This window comes from Notamacropus eugenii, chromosome 5, assembly GCF_028372415.1.
Source record: "Notamacropus eugenii isolate mMacEug1 chromosome 5, mMacEug1.pri_v2, whole genome shotgun sequence".
Taxonomy (NCBI): domain Eukaryota; kingdom Metazoa; phylum Chordata; class Mammalia; order Diprotodontia; family Macropodidae; genus Notamacropus; species Notamacropus eugenii.
This window is the reverse complement of record NC_092876.1, coordinates 341,172,583-341,188,510: the sequence shown is the minus strand read 5'-3', so window position 1 is coordinate 341,188,510 and position 15,928 is coordinate 341,172,583. Positions and strand designations below refer to the sequence as shown.

The window sequence follows — 15,928 nt, the reverse complement described above, 5'->3', positions numbered from 1 at the left end:
TGATGGTGGTGATGATGATGATGGTGGTGGTGTGGTGATGATGATGATGGTGGTGGTGGTGGTGTGGTGATGATGATGATGTGATGGTGATGGTGATGGTGATGATGTGATGGTGATGATGATGGTGGTGGTGGTGATGGTGATGGTGATGATGATGATGATGACAGTCTTCAACGTCTTGGTCTGTGAACATTAGAGGGTCTGGACTTGAAGTTTCCTCCCAGCTTTGCGATCTGGATTCCTGATGGACAGTCAGTACCTGCTCGGTAAGGTCCCTAAGCATTGGTTAATGCCGGGAGCACTACAGAAGAAACTCTGGTCCTGTCTAGCCCCAGGGATGCACGACCATCTCTCTTAGAACACCACTCCCTCTCGGAGCCCCAGAACCAGCTGGGGAAGGAGGCAAGTGGGCACCGGGGAGAAGCCCTCTCAACCCACCCACGCAAGTTCAGGGCTCGGAACTGTCCTGGAGTTGCCAGCCGCGTAGTCCTTGGTTGGGATATACCCCTTTTTTTTCGACCCCGCCTTCAGAAACTACAATCCCCAGCATGCCCATTTCCCCCTCTCCCCTTCCCACGCCCCCGGCTGGCCCGCCCCGGCGCAGTGCGCATGCCTCTCCAGACGTGGCACCGGGAACTTCGAGGGCGCTGGGGGCGGGGCCCAGGGCAGCGGCCGCGGCCGTTGGAGGAGCGGGAGCCGGAGCCGGGCCGGGCCGGGCCGGGCGGGCACCTGGCAGGCAGGCTGGCGGGGCAGGCGGCGGCGGCGGTGATGGGTCGGGCCGGCCGTGGGTGTCGCTCCGGGCTGTTGCTGCTGCTGCTGGCGTTGCTGGTGAGGCTGGGCAGGGGCCGCGCCGGGGAGGGAGGTGGGCACGCTGCAGGCTGTGCCGGGGGCGCGGGGCATGACTGCCCGAGAGCTGAGAGGAGCCGCGCGGGCCGCTCCGGGGCCGCCGGGCAAGCCCGGGAGCGGAGCCGGGGCGGAAGAGAGGACGCCCTCCCCGTGCCTGGGTAATGCCCCTTGCACCTGTGCGTGTGTACGCCCGGGAGTGGGGGCGCGGGGGGCTCAGGGGGCATCACCAGGCAGCCGAATTTCGGGTCGCTCACGCTTCTTGGTTTCCGTCCCTGAGACTTCTGGCTTCATGTGACCGCGCTGCCCTCTTCCCCCATGCCCAGACCCCTGCACCCACGGGCCAGGCCCCTTGGAGGCCGGGGCAGCCCGGTCCTGGAGGTCACTGTCGTTAACCCGGCGTGGGCTGAGAGGTCCCGTTTGTGCCGTGGGGGAGGAGCCCTCCCAGACTTGGCGGGTGTGACGCTCCCACCCCCGTGCTCCGGAGAGCGTCCCTGGGTCACACCCCGGAGGACCCTGGAGACCCGAGCTGCCGAGTGCCAGAATGGATGGGGGCCTGGGAGGGGATGGCATGAGGCGGCCTCTTCCCCTCCCTGCAGCCTCACTCCCCCTTGGCCTCCTCCCAAGAGCTTCCCTCTTGGCAAGAGGAGGAATCGATAGAATTCTGGTCTTTTATCTGTTAGGTGGAGGGCAACTGTTTAGTCCTGGATAGGGAGTGACAAAGTTAGGATGCCTCCAGCCTAAAGCTTTTCCATTTCCCCAATTACTCTCCCTTCCTTCCAACATAAGTTTGGTGAATTGATCCTCTGTTTCCAGATGGCTTAAAGATGACCATCAAGGGAAGAGGAACCGGGGAGAATTTAATTCAAGAGATAATAAATACCTAGTATTTGTAAGGCACTGTGCTAAGCTCTGAGGATACAGAATGAACCGCCCATACTCCCAAAGAACTTGTATTTTTTAGGGGAGATGTTGTATGTCTAAGTAGATACAAGTTATGGAGGAATGAAGCAAGTAAAAGATTTTTGAGAAGGAAGAGGAGAGTACTAATAACCGGGGAGATCGAGGATGGCTTCACAGAGAAGATAGTACCTGTGGGATTTCATTTCATGTGAAGGGACAACTTGTATGCATGTAGAAAGGTGTGATGTGGCCTGCATGAGGTTATTTCTTTGATTTAATTTATTTTTCTGGGGGTGAGAAGTAAAAGAAGGCCTGTCTGGGCTTACTAGCCTTTCTGAATATATGTGGGCACTGAATTTCAAAAACACCTGCTCGTCTAAGTACATTACTGGAAAGACAGGGACTATGCAGATAATATAGTTGATGTCAACTTGTACTTCAGTTTAGGTCTCTTTTAGGATTCGGAAATACTGGAATTACTCACTAGGGAATGGGAGGAAATCATTGACCTTCCCGTGGACGGAAGGGATGAGGGATGATTGTTCCTGCCAAGATTTCCATCCTTCCTGAGGGAAGGAACAGATTTCCTCCCTTGCCTTCAACCACATCTGATCTCAAAGTCTTTTCTTAATCATCTTACTTGTGGGCTAATGGGAATTGTGAGCACATATATAGGCAGGTAGGGTCTTTTTTTTGTTCTTTTTGGGATGATCGTTACCCACTTCTCTAGTGCATATAAGAATTGGAATTTTGAGGTCTGCACTGTCACAAGAAACCAGTTCAGCTCAGTCTGTCAACCACCCCTCCCTAACTGTAAAAATGGCAACAGTAACAAAACTTTTAAAATTGTAAGTAGGTTTCTGTGATTAGTTTTTCATGGAAAATAAAATTGGAACTCTGAGAGATGCATCATATATATTACCCCTAAAATGGAAAAAGAAGAAGCATACCTTGAAAGTAGATTTCCACCCCCACCGTCCCTACCTTTCCCCCTCCCCCCAAGCCTGGCTTAAGAGAAGGGAATAAGCAGACAGTGAAGGTGAAGGTTGGTGTGTTTGTTTTTCTTTTCTTAGGAAACTGGGATGGGCTACTGTACATTTATACACCATGTATGTCTGATAAGGTCCTCAGGAATTCAAGGGAGAAGGTTGGGTTCCTTTACTTCTTTCAACAAATATTTATTGAGCATAGCATTGTGTTAGGTTCTGTGAGGGATACATAAAATATGATGTGTGATTTCTTCTATTTAGGGTCTCAGGGAGACAAGATTATACACAAAGTTAGACGCCTCTTTAGGAGGACGATGCAAGAGATGTCTGTTATAAGTCATTATAAGAAGATTGACTAGAAATGTTTGATTTGAATGTGAATAGTTACCCCCATCTGGTAGTATAAATTTGCCCTCCCTCTTCTCTGTTCCATTTGTGGGATTGTTTCTTCCTTTTAAACACTCCTAGCTGTTTATTTCTGCTACTCTATTTCCCTTAGATTGCCCTACTCTCTAAAGCTGGAACCCAACTTGTTCTGGCCCAATTCTTTCTCTAACTGTTATAGTGAAAAGTGTGTAGGATTTGGAGTCAGTGGACCTAGGTTGGAATCCTGTGTGAATGGTATGTTAGACACTTAAACTCTCCAAACCTCTAGTTTCTTCACATATAAAGTAAGTGAGTTGTTCTAGATAACATCTAAGATTTTTTCCATTTCCAGGTCTCATCATTCCTTTTCTCTTTTCCCTGTCCCTTTACCCTTCCTGCCCTCTTCCCTCTCTCCTCTAGCTAATTTCTTTTTACAGTCCCTTTTTTCTCTGAATTCAGAGATGGCCTTGCTGTTGAACCATTCATTTCCTTTTCTCCTATCTCCACCCTGCTAGCTGAACTATTCCCACTTCCCCTTCCCTTCTCCTCTCCCCCAGTTGACTTGTTTGTGTAATCCTTCACTTTTCAAAGCAACCATCCCACCTTCCTGCATTACTTTTCCCTCTACCCACTTCCTCCTCCTCCTCCTTAGCAGGAGGAATCTCCATTTTTTATCTGTCAGAATCTTCCTCTATCATGTTTGCCCAAGCCTCTGTCCCAGAAGTCGTTCCCCCAGGGGAGCCAGTATGCTGGCTTGAAGCTGGGAAAACCCCTTTTCCCATTGACTGGCATGTGCCCTGCTTTGGGCGAAGGGTTGGGGGAGGATTTGATCCTTCTGTAAAGTGGAATCCTGTCCATTTTCCCAAAGAGCCTTTTTTTTTTATGTTTTGGCTATACTGTAAGTTAAATTAGGCTTTTGATACTAAATCAGAAACTGACCACTTAATGTTTTGTTTCAGTAGGAAAACACGTTCAAGTTCTGAACATCTGACTGAAGAACAAGCCTTTGGAACAACCCACTTTATAAGTAGGTTGGAAATGGCCTATGGATGATTTAGTACCAGTTATATGAGATCCTTGATTTAGATCACTAGAAAGAACCTTGGAGGTCATTTAGTCTGATCCTTTCATTGTGAAGGATTAAGTGGCTTGTCCAAGGTTACACAGGTAGTTATTGAGAGAGTCTAGATTTGAGCTCAGGTGCTCTGTCCATTCTGCCCCACTGGAAATGTACTCAGAGCACCTGTGTTCAACTCTGGACTCTCTCATTTACTACTTGGGCAATGATCCCTCTGAAGTGTTACAAACAAGTACTTTGAATTCAGTGGAAGGAGCGATTCTTATGTTCAGGAAGGCTTTTTCTTGAACTAGAACTAGGCCATGATGGGTAGGGTTTATGGTCAGATAGAGGGGGATGAGCATGCTATGGAAGGCGCATGCTATAAGTATATGAGCAAAGTAAAGAGGAAAAGGAATGAGCACTGTTTGCAGGGAGGGAAAATGAAGAGATCAGTATGACTGGAGTCAAGATTCTTTTGTGGAATAATGAGACATATAGGGTCACAGATTTAAAAGAGACTATCTGACCTCCTCATTGAACAGAACAAGAAATTGAAGCCCAAAGAGATTAAGTGATTTTCCCAAGATCACATCATGTGAGAAATAAAATTTGAACTCAGATCCTCTGACTCTGTCAAGAATCCTTTCCACTCTTCTACCTTACCTCTTCTCTTGCTTCCATTACTCAAGAGTTGATTACACAATTCCCTTCTTTATCATCTTTCTCGCTTTGCTAACTTGTCTTTTGACCATTCTCTATATGAAGTGTAGAGATAACAAAAGGTAATTGTTTTAATAAAAAGTTTGGTGGAAAGGAGTTTGGAACCAACAGCCAAAATCATTTCACCTAGGGAAAGTCCCACTATTAAATTAGAAGTATACAGGTTCTTCCATAATCATACTGTTTTTGGTTAGGGGCAGTTTGTGGAGGACCTTGATTGGCAAACTAAAGATTTGAAGTTTTTTTTCTGTAGGAATAAGAATTGATTGAAGAAACGATGTGAAGAAAGCAGTGCTTTAATATTAATATGGCACTGGTATGCTGGAAAGATGAATGAAATGAATGAGAGAAAACTAAACAATTTAGGAAGCTTTTGCAATAGTTAAGACTTTAGGTGATGGTAGGAGAATGGAAAGGAGAGGTAGATGTGGGAGTATTATAAAGGAAGACTCAGTAGGACTTAGTGAATGGTACTTGGGGAAAGAGAAGAGTCACATATGAGTCTGAAGTTTGGATGACTGAGAAAGTAATGCTACCACTGACAAACAGTCAGGAGAGGGAATTAACTGATGCTTTGGTTGTGAGTCACCCAGGTGCATAGGGAGCCTGATGCTAACTAGGGAAAAAATTTTAATGTAGTTCAGAGAGGGCTAATGATTTTCCATGAGTTTTAGAATATCTGGCTACATTTCACATCCTCCTGACTAGTCTCTATTTCCCTCTGTAGGAGACTGCTCAAACTCTTTTGACCATGACATTTATTGCCATACTTATCACTAGGTGAAATATTTCTTCTCTTGAGAGGGAGAGAGAGCAGAAAGTGAGAGTAAGTCTGATTGCAGCCTGGGAAATCTATCTTTGTCATCCTGAATGTGGTCTGGCCCTCACCTCAGCAAGTAAGCAGTGCTTACTGCCACCTCTTTTATCCTTGGTCAAGGAGTGAGGTATATGTGTGTGAAATGAACCCTAGTATTGGAGATTTTGCTTTTGACTTCTGTATTTTGATCTTGAATTAGTACTCTGAATAATCCTGTCTTGAAATCAGCAAGGCATAGTGGATCATTGGCATCAGAATTGGCAGATTCAGGTCACACCTCAGACATGAGCAGTGTGACCCTGGCTAAGTCACTTAACTTCTCTATATGCTTCTTTCTGTATGCTAGTTCTATATGCTAGTTCTAAAATGATGGGTCAGACTTGGTGACTTCTGAGCTCCCTTAAAGCCCCCAGCTTTAAATCTATTAGCCTGTGGTTCATACCCACTCAAATGAAGATATTTACAAAAAGACATCATCTATAAATGACAACTGTTGTTATTACTGAGTATTTATGTTAACGTACTGTCTTACCTGTAGTAGACCCACTCCTGCCATTGGCTTTCTGTCTTCTTCCAGTTCATGATCAAGGTCTCATGAATTACATTTAGGGCAGTCTTCAATCTTCAACCAGCCCCCCTTCCCCTTTCCTACACTGTGATGCAGCCCAATTGGAGCTGGCTTCCCGATCCCCTTCTCCTCCAACACACACTGAATTCTTTGATCCCTATATTCCCTTTGCCTAGAGTGCCCTCACTTTCCATCTTTACCTGTTGAATTCCTCCCTATCCTGTAAAGCTCAGCTCAGATTCTCCCTCATTCAGGCAGCATTCTCTGATCCCTTTGGTTAGCAGGGATCTCTTTCTCTCTTTCTCTTCCCCCCTCCCACAGGTAATACTTGGTTTTGCCTCTCTAATTCACTATCATGTAATATTGTGCATTATATTTATCTTTGTATTAAATCCCTTAAGAGACTGTTTTGAGAGTATGGCCCATTTCTTAGATAAACTTTGTACCCTCCGCAATACCTTGCACAGGGATTTGTACACAGGCATTTGTTGAATGACTCCAGAGCCAACACCTGGAAAGGGAAAGCAGAGAGGTGAATATTGTAGGTATTACATCGTTCCTTGGGTGATTACCTTCCTTCTTTTCCTTTGAATGTGAAACCATCAGTTTGGGCAGAGAGACCTTCCTCATCACCGCCACCTCATTTATTTGGTAGTAGATGGTTATGGTATTACTCCATGACTATCTTTTAAAAAAAGTTTTTTGATGCTCTTTTTAAAAAATATCATTGTCACTTCTCACTAACTTTCCTCCTCCCAAAGTACAGATCAACCTTGTAACAATAAGTTCTGTCAAGCAAAACAAATGTACATGTTTGAAAATGTATGTTTGAAAATGTATGCCTCATTCCATGTCTCCAATCTGTGGATTTACTTTATATACTAAAACTTCTCTGGTTATTAATTGTTTCAGTTAATTTTTTGTTACACATTTAATCTTCCCCCTCTGTCTAGAGGTAAGATGCATGCTTCACCAATAATCTTTTGAAGTCATTATTGGCGATTGCTTTGATCACAATTCTGAAGTCTTTTAGTATTATTTTCCTTTACATTATTGCCATACTTAGGTGGTCATCCTGTAAATTATTCTTCTGGTTCTGCAATTTATACAACTCTCTTTGCATTATTCATATTTGTCATTTCTTTTGGTACAACAATATTCCATTGGGTTCGTATGCCACAATTGTCCTTTCATTTCCCAATTGATGAGTCCTCACTTTATTTCTGGTTCCTTGGTACAACAAAAAGTGCTACTATAGATGTTTGCATATATATATATATGAGACTTTTACCTGTGTCTTTCTCCTCCTTGGACAGCACCCTTATTAGTGGTAACACTGGGTTAAAGATTATGGATAACTAGTGATCTTATTTTGCTAAAATTCCAAATCATTTTCCAGAGTGGCCTCCATGACCATCTCACATTTCATTTCATGGCTGAGTTGGCTGAATGACATAGGAGTAGACAATTCTAAATGAAGTAGAAACAATTTCCAGACGTCTTAGATTGGTAGGATTTGAGACAGAAGTTTCTGGTGTATTGATTTGATTGAGGATTGGGAGTGGGCTGTTGTAGAGGAAAAACAGACACAGTAGTCCTGACTCCAGTCTGGAATGGTTACCTAATAAGGCCCAACATCTTCTTCCTTGTTCTTGATGATTGGCTGGAATAGGAACTTATTTGCTCTTGCTGGGGGTTAAAGGGGGAGTGAAAGTACAGACAGTGATATCTCTGTAGACTTTCGCTTTAAAGTTCCTTCAACTATTTTGGCAAATAAACTTAAGCGAAATCCACACAGACTATTTCCTGTAATGGGAGGAGCTTTACATTTCAGTCATCTCTTAAATTGGAACAAAGAGGAGGGGCAGAGATGCCAGCCAGCTGGGTTTTCAATGACTTAATTCTTTTCACCTCTGTCATCCTTCTCTGACTGACTTTTTCTTCTTTCTGAAGTATTTAGTCTGGCTACCCTGCTTATCAGGGCTTCCTTCCATATCATTCCCCAACCACTTCTAAGTGTTTGAATTTAGAAAGAGTATACAGATTCAGACTAGGCATAGGATTCGAGAGGTTGGGGCATGAGACTGTGATGCCTTTTTGTCTAGAAGAAGTCCTTAGAGTTCACTAATTATGCAGGCTCCCTGATCTCAGCTGCGTGTGGAACAGATGTCTTTATTGAACTGATTGTGGTGGCATCTCCGCCTGATTCCAGAGAGGTGCCAGCTCATTTACCACCTGCCAGAGTACAGGGAATTGTTATCATCTTGCCCTAGGGAATAATATTCCCTCTTTGGCACAAGCAACTCTTTTTATCCTCAAGATGGGAAATATTAACAACTATCTTTGTTTAAGGCTCAGTAGTTTTTAAAAGGTTCTGATGTAGTCTAGGCTGCTTTGGTCCAGAGAGCCATCCTGTGACTGGAGTCATGTGAGACTCAAGTGTAGAGAGAACAGCTTCATCACTAAGACACCTAATTATACCTGGCCTAATACTGGACATTTTACAAGAATACATATGTTCACTCACCCACTTTGAAGGTGCTCAGGCAGCCATATAGATGGACTAACATCATTAACTGTAACTAGGATGGTCTTTCAGATACCTCATTTATAGGTCACAGGTAAAAGAATATATGGAGTGGGGAACAAGGGTGAGCCTGTCAATACTAAAAATCTGGTTTTTATTTAAGCAGAATGGCATAGTGTGAAAGAACTCATGCAGTGAGAATATCTGGATTTAAATCCTGGCTCTGACTCTAATGAACAGTATGCCCATGGGCTACTCACTTAATCTCAGTGAATCTGTTTCCTTATCTTGTCAAATGAAAACAATAATACTTTCATTCCAGTGTTGTTATGAGGAAAGGACTTTGTCAACCTTAAAGCCCTATGTACAGCTGTGTTGTTATTAGACTACTGGACATTGAGCCATGCCTGAACAAACAAAAACTTTTTCTTAACTAGTGGCATGATTTTCACTTGGGTGGCTAAGTGGATAGAGCTCTAGGCTTGGCATCAGGAAAATTCATCTACCTGAGTTCAAATCTGTCCTCAGACACTTACAAACTGTGTGACCCCAGGCAAGTCACTTAACCCTTAACCTTTTTGCCTCAATTTCCTCATTTGTAAAATGAGCTGGCAAACCACTCCAGTAACTTTACCAAGAAAACCCCAAATGGGGTCACAGAGTTAGACACAACTGAAAAGGCTCAACAACAGCATTATATTTACTTGAAAGCAACCTACTTGGACCTTATCTACTTCTCTCTTGTTAAGAAAAGCAATTAATGTTTTATAGGTTGTAAATTCCCCAACATTAAAAAGTTTTTATTGTTGTTTATGTGTAGTCTTTTGTTTTTGCTTTTTCCTCTGAAAGAGTTTTAGGAATAGCAAAGGTCATAGACTTCAGAACTGGAATGGACCTTGGAGATCATCTCTTTATTTTCCAAATGAAGAAACTGAGACTGGGAAAGGTTTAAACATTTGTCCAAAGCCCCACAGGTACTATCAGAACCAGCATGGAAATCCAGGCTCTGTGACTCCCACTTTAGTGTTAGGTGAATATGCCATATTTGAAAGTAGTAACTAAGTTGTGCATTGGGGCTCTTACGAGTGTTTTTCCAAGTCTGGAAGTAAAAACAGTGCTGGTCGGCATAATTGTTGTTATTGTTCCAGTCTTGGTAATTTGGAATGGGATGGAGACTTAGTAACTGGGGAAGAGTCATATTTAGTGTTGTCCTGTACAAGGCTAACATTTGGTTGGAAAATAACTAATTGAAATAGTGGGGGTTTGATTTTTTTTCTCAGGTTGTAGGGGAATACTGAGGTTTTAGCAGTTTTATGTAACTGCTATCTTTCTCTATATTAATGCATTGTTGGATTTGGATGGATATTGTGTAATAATATAAGCAAAATAACACGTTAGCATCCTGGATCTGCAGATTTGTCAGGAATCCAAGGAATCAGCTCTAGTCTGTGCCCTGGCATGGGGAGACTAGGTTTCTAAACCACTAGTAGCATTAGTAGTCTATGTTTTGTTTAAAGGGACTGGAATTATAATCCTAAAACAAAGATCTGTTTTCATAAACTCGCCAGATCAGTAATCCAGCTGACTAATTGTTTTCTTATACCCTTGTCAACACCTACAGCATTTATGTACTTTAAGCACTATTGGGAATACAAAAAAGGTTACTGTATTAGACCAAATATAGGGGAGAGATGTTTTTAAAAGGACAAAACCTAGTCAAAGACAGGTCTCATCCTAAATTTGTTGGAGGTGTCAAATAGGTGTGAAACAAAATGAATACATAACCCTTTATACCTTCATCCAGGGTATTGATAAAAATATTAAACAATTGTGGACCAAACACAGATCCTTAGAACAAAGTCTTGTCCTCACACTAGAACATTTTTATGTCTGTCCTCTGGCTTATTCCTTCCAGAATCTCTATTTTGAGGAAAGCTTCCAGGCCAGCTGTATGTTTATTCTTTCTAGACTCCACTCTTGACTTTTTCATTTTTTCTACCATACCTTCCAGGTGAGTATCTTTTCTCCTTTTCCCACCTTAGCTTTTAAATATATCAGTCATCTTGGAACAAATTCTTGTTTTTAAAACATGCACTAATGGGAAAAGGACTCACATGTACAAAAATATTTATAACAGCTTTTTGTGGTGGTAAAGAACTGAAATTGAGGGGATGTTCATCAGTTGGGAATGACTGAACAAGTTGTGGTATATGAATGTAATGGAATACTGTTGTGCTATGAGAAATGATGAGAAGGCAAATATGCATTATAGCAGAACTGACTGTATTTGTTTATAATTATCTGTTTACATATAGTGTGTTTTTGTTGGTGGTGGGCTGTCATTTCAGTTGTGTTCTACTCTTCATGACTTCATCTGGGGTTTTCTTGGTAAAGGTACTAGAGTGTTTTGCCATTTCCTTCTCCAACTCATTTTACAGATGAAGAAATGGAAGCAAACATGGCTCCAGGCTTGCTACTCTGTCCACTGTACCACCTGTCTGTCTCTTACCAGATAATGTGATAATATTATGTATTATCTGTTTACATATTGTATCTTCTATAGAATGTAAGCTTCTTGAGGGCAGGGACTGGTTATTATTTTGTTTTTCTATTCTCAAATGTCTAGCATAGATATAGTACAGATAAGTATTTAATTTTTGTTGGGTTGTGGCATCCCTTTAAAGATCTTCTAAGCTGACATTAGGCCATTAGTGGCCACTTTTTGGTTATGGCCATTCAAGCAGTTGCAAATTCAGCTAAGTATTATTCTCTAGCTTTTATTTTAACCATCTTTTCCTTAAGAATAGCATGACTTTTTACTTTGTCAAATGTTTTGCTAAATAATCATCTAAAAAAATCTATGGTATTTTCCTGATCTGTCAGTCTAATGAACTTGTCAAAAAAAAAAAAGAAATAAAGTTAATTTGACATGATCTATTCTTGATGAAGCCATGCTGACTCTTTGTGATCATGGTTTCTTTTTCTAGGCATTCAGTATCTACCCCTTTAATAATGCATTCCAGAATTCTTCCAGGAATGGAAGTCAAGCTCACTGGCCTACATATTGCACATTCCATTGTCTTGCCTTTTTTGAAATTCAGGATATCTGCCTTTTTCTAATCCTATGGTACCTCTTTCAAAGATTGTTGAAAGAAGTTCTCCCACCACATTTTCCTGTTCTTTTAGTGCCCTAGGATATATTTCCTCTAGGCCTGGAGACTTCAGCTCATGTAAAGCAGCTAGATTTTCTCTTAATATCTCCATATTTATCTTAAGTATCATCTTGATAGTAGCCATTTCCCTCCCCCCTGTTCCTTTCCGTCCAATGATCATACTTTTTGGAATGGAAAATAAGCAAAATAGGAGTTGATCAGACTCTGCCTTCTCTCCCTCTTTGCCCTGTCGTGACCTGCCCCTTCTTTGACCCTCCTCTTTTCTCAGCAGAGCTTTAAAAAATCCCCCAGGACCTTTTTGTTGCCCTAAGCTTTTCTTAACCAGCCTCGGGTGCTGTTATTTCTCATTCAGTCTCTTTCGGTCCAACACGCTGAAAATTGTGGCATAATGAATAGAGCCCTGGACTTGGAATTCAGGAGGGCCTAGGTACAAACTTCACTTTTGAAATTTAATAAGGCTGTGTGGTCACAGATAAGCCACTTCACCTTTCTGAGTATTATTTTCTCATTTGTGAAAACAAAAATAAAAAATTAAGGATAATATTAGTAATAACTGACTTAACAGGGTTGTTGTGAGGCTCAAATGAGATAATGGATATTAACTGCAAAGCAGCATATATTAAACGTGTCTTATTGCCATCATCACACCTGGACGTAGTGCACAAGTAATTTTGCCAGGAAGGAAGGCATTTTGATGTATAGCCTATGTGGGGTAAATTGTATGTGGTTCTACAGCCTGACTTTCCATAGGCTTAAAATATTAAACCAGTGGATCCTTAGCTAGTCAATGGAAAAACCCGACCAGGTCATTGAGAGTGGCTAAGATTTTTCTACTAAATTATAGAATCCAACTGTAGGTTGGAAGGCCTTAGCTGGAGGCAGCTGACATATTCCCTTCTCCCTACCTTCCACTTCTACCCCTACCCCCACCCTAGGACCTTCTAGATCCTTTTGGTCTCCAGAGGAGTAAGGCTTTTTCCTGTTTTGGTAAAAACTATTAGGTCTTCTTCCTCTGACCCAAGAAATCTGTCTTCTCTGTATCACTAAGCTATCCCTAGATCTTGATTGATACACACACACACACACACACACACACACACACACGAAGTTGGTTTGTCTTTTTTTTTTTTTTTACAAGAACTATTCTTAATATTTTATATTCAGCTTTCCATGCCTCATTAGCACACAGCCCCTTTCTTGGTCTATGTCTTTTATTGAACACTCTCATTTTTAAAAAAAAAAGTTTTATTGTTGCTTCCTGTGTTTACACCAGATATTTCTACTAATTCCTTTGGTTTATTCCTTCATCTCTTCCTTCCTCCCCCCTTTTTTCCCCATTGAATCATTTCTTTAGAGAAAAACAAGCAAGGTCACAGGGATGCTATGTGCTTACTTCATCCCATGTCCATAGCCCCTGCTCGTCTGAGAGAGGAGAGGTAACATTTGACCTTTTTCCCTTTCCTTTTTTCTTAAGTACCCTTCAGTTCTGAAAAGTCTGCCCTACCCAACTGAGGATCCCTCTCCTCTTCTGAGTCTGGCTATCATTTCTTCTCCAATATCATTTTTTAGGGATTCTCAATAGATGTTTTGCAGGCAGCTTCCATGGAACACTTAAAATAATTCCACATTTATATTTTAATAAACACAGTACTGCCTTCATCTTTAGTACTGTAATTGATTTGTCTCACAGTTTACAATCATTTTTAGTGAGGGCAGGGATATTTTATAACACAAGGTGGGAGGGGGAGGTGAAAGGTGAGTAAAATAATCATATTTCCCAAACAACTACTCCAGCCTTTATTCCTCCATCAAAATTATTTGAACACCCATACTCTATCTAAAATATAACTGCTTGGTGGGGAAGCAACATGTCATGGTGAATAGCAAGCTGGCCTTGAAATCAGTAAGCCCTAGTTAAGTCTTTCCCCTCATACATATTGGGTCTGTGACTATGGACAAAATTACTTTCCCTTTTAGTGCCTTCAGCAACTGGTAAAACTGTTGTGAGCCAGGTACAAAAACGCTGCTAAGCTGTATCAGTGGAAGAAGTTTCCACATCAGAAGTTCCCTACATGGGAAAAAATGCCCCTAGCCCAGACCAAAAAAGACTTTTCCCTCCTCCAGAAATTATTGTAATGGGGGCTTATAAAAAAGTTTTTCTTTCTTCCTTCTTTCCTTTTTTTTGTTTTACAAGCAAAAGATATTTATTAAAACCAGGTAGAGGCCGCCGTGGCTCTCCAGCCCAAGCCGAAGGAGAAGGGGGTGTGTAAGGAGAAGTTTTCAGGAACGTGGCTCGTACCAAGCAAAGTGCCTGTAAATCCGCCGGTGGTAAAGCCCCCAGGAAGCAGCTCGCTACACAAGCCGCTCGCAAGAGTGCGCCCTCTACCGGAGGGGTCAAGAAGCCTCATCGCTACAGGCCCGGTGCTGTGGCTCTCCGTGAAATCCGACGTTATCAGAAGTCCACCGAACTTCTGATTCGTAAACTTCCCTTCCAGCGTCTGGTGCGTGAAATTGCTCAGCACTTCAAAACAGATCTGCGCTTCCAGAGTGCAGCAGTTGGTGCTTTGCAGGAGGCAAGTGAAGCCTAGCTGGTTGGCCTGTTTGAGGACACCAACCTATGTGCTGTCCACGCCACACGTGTCACAATCATGCCAAAAGATATCCAGCTAGCACGCCGCATACATGGAGAACGTGCTTAAACTCCACTATGATGGGAAACATTCTTCATTCTCAAACCAGAAAAAAATCTCTTCTTCCTGTTATTGGTAGTTCTGAACGTTAGATATTTTTTTCCCATGGGGTCAAAAGGTACCTAAGTATATGATTGTGAATGGAAAAATAGGGGACAGAATCAGGTATTGGCAAGTTTTTTCCATTTTCATTTGTGTGTGAATTTTGAATATAAATGCGAGGACATAAAGCATTAATGCGGTCAAAAAAAATGTTTCCATGAACAAGTTTCAACGATTCAACTTTATAACAATTATAAATAAACTTGTTAAATTTTTCTGGACAATGCCAGCATTTGGATTTTTTTAAAAAGTAAATTTCTTATTGACGGCAACTAAATGGTGTGTGTAGCGTTTTTATCATATGGTAGATTCCATCCATTCACTATACTTTTCTAACTGAGTTGCCCTACATGCAAGTACATGTTTTTAATGTTGTCTGTCTTCTGTGCTGTTCCTGTAAGTTTGCTATTAAAATACATTAAACTACAAAAAAAAAAAAAAAACCAGGTAGAAAATGAGATAAGAAACTTTTCTTTAAAAAAGCCCTGCATTTAAGGATTTTAGGCCAGATGGGAAACAAAACACACATTTAAACAAAAAAAATAGCATTTATGTGTAGATGAGTGACACAAACAGTACTATGCAGTAGTAATTGAATTAGAAAATGATTCCATGTGGGGGAAACAGGCTGTGAGTTTCCCAGGCATCCAGGTAAATTGTTAGAAGGAAGGAAGGCAGAGGAGAAAAGTTCATTTATTTGAACTTGGCCTTATAGAATGAGTAGACTCAGATAGTTGGGAGCAGCAAAGCTGTTTTGAGCAGGAGGCATGATGGAGGACGTGAGATGAAGATGGTGAAGACAGATTTAGATAAAATGTTTAGGGAATGTTCACTCTACAGTTAGGCTTGGTATGAAGGCAGGAGCTCTGAATCTTTTTGGTATCATAGTGCCCTTTGACAATCTGGTGAAGACTCCTCTCAGAACAATGTTTTTAAATACACAAAATTAAAATAAGATTCAAAGGAATCCAACTATATAGAAATACAGTTATGAAAATATTTTTTAAGAAGTTCCCAGACCCCAGGTTAAGGACCTCTGCTTTAGGAGACTCGTGATAGGACAGGTTAGAAAGGTAGATTGGAAGCAGAATGAGAGGCAGCTTGGGGTAAGCAAGTGCTGCCTGGGGAGACAGGTGACCTAGAGACCCTCAAGATTTACTGACTCAGTAA

The 15,928-nt window shown here is 41.8% G+C and overlaps 1 protein-coding gene and 1 pseudogene across 1 annotated transcript in view; both read left to right on the top strand.

Moving 5' to 3' along the window:
• The first annotated feature begins 594 nt into the window (after positions 1-594).
• The window catches only part of PDIA5 (protein disulfide isomerase family A member 5), a 188,141-nt gene continuing 172,807 nt past the window's right edge, over positions 595-15,928 (top strand). The window contains exon 1 of the mRNA XM_072613786.1: positions 595-828. Within this exon, the coding sequence (XP_072469887.1) occupies positions 610-828 (219 nt within the window). The 5' untranslated portion in view covers positions 595-609. The remainder of the gene's footprint in view (positions 829-15,928) is intronic.
• Positions 1,162-14,790, top strand: LOC140503239 (histone H3.3A-like; annotated as a pseudogene).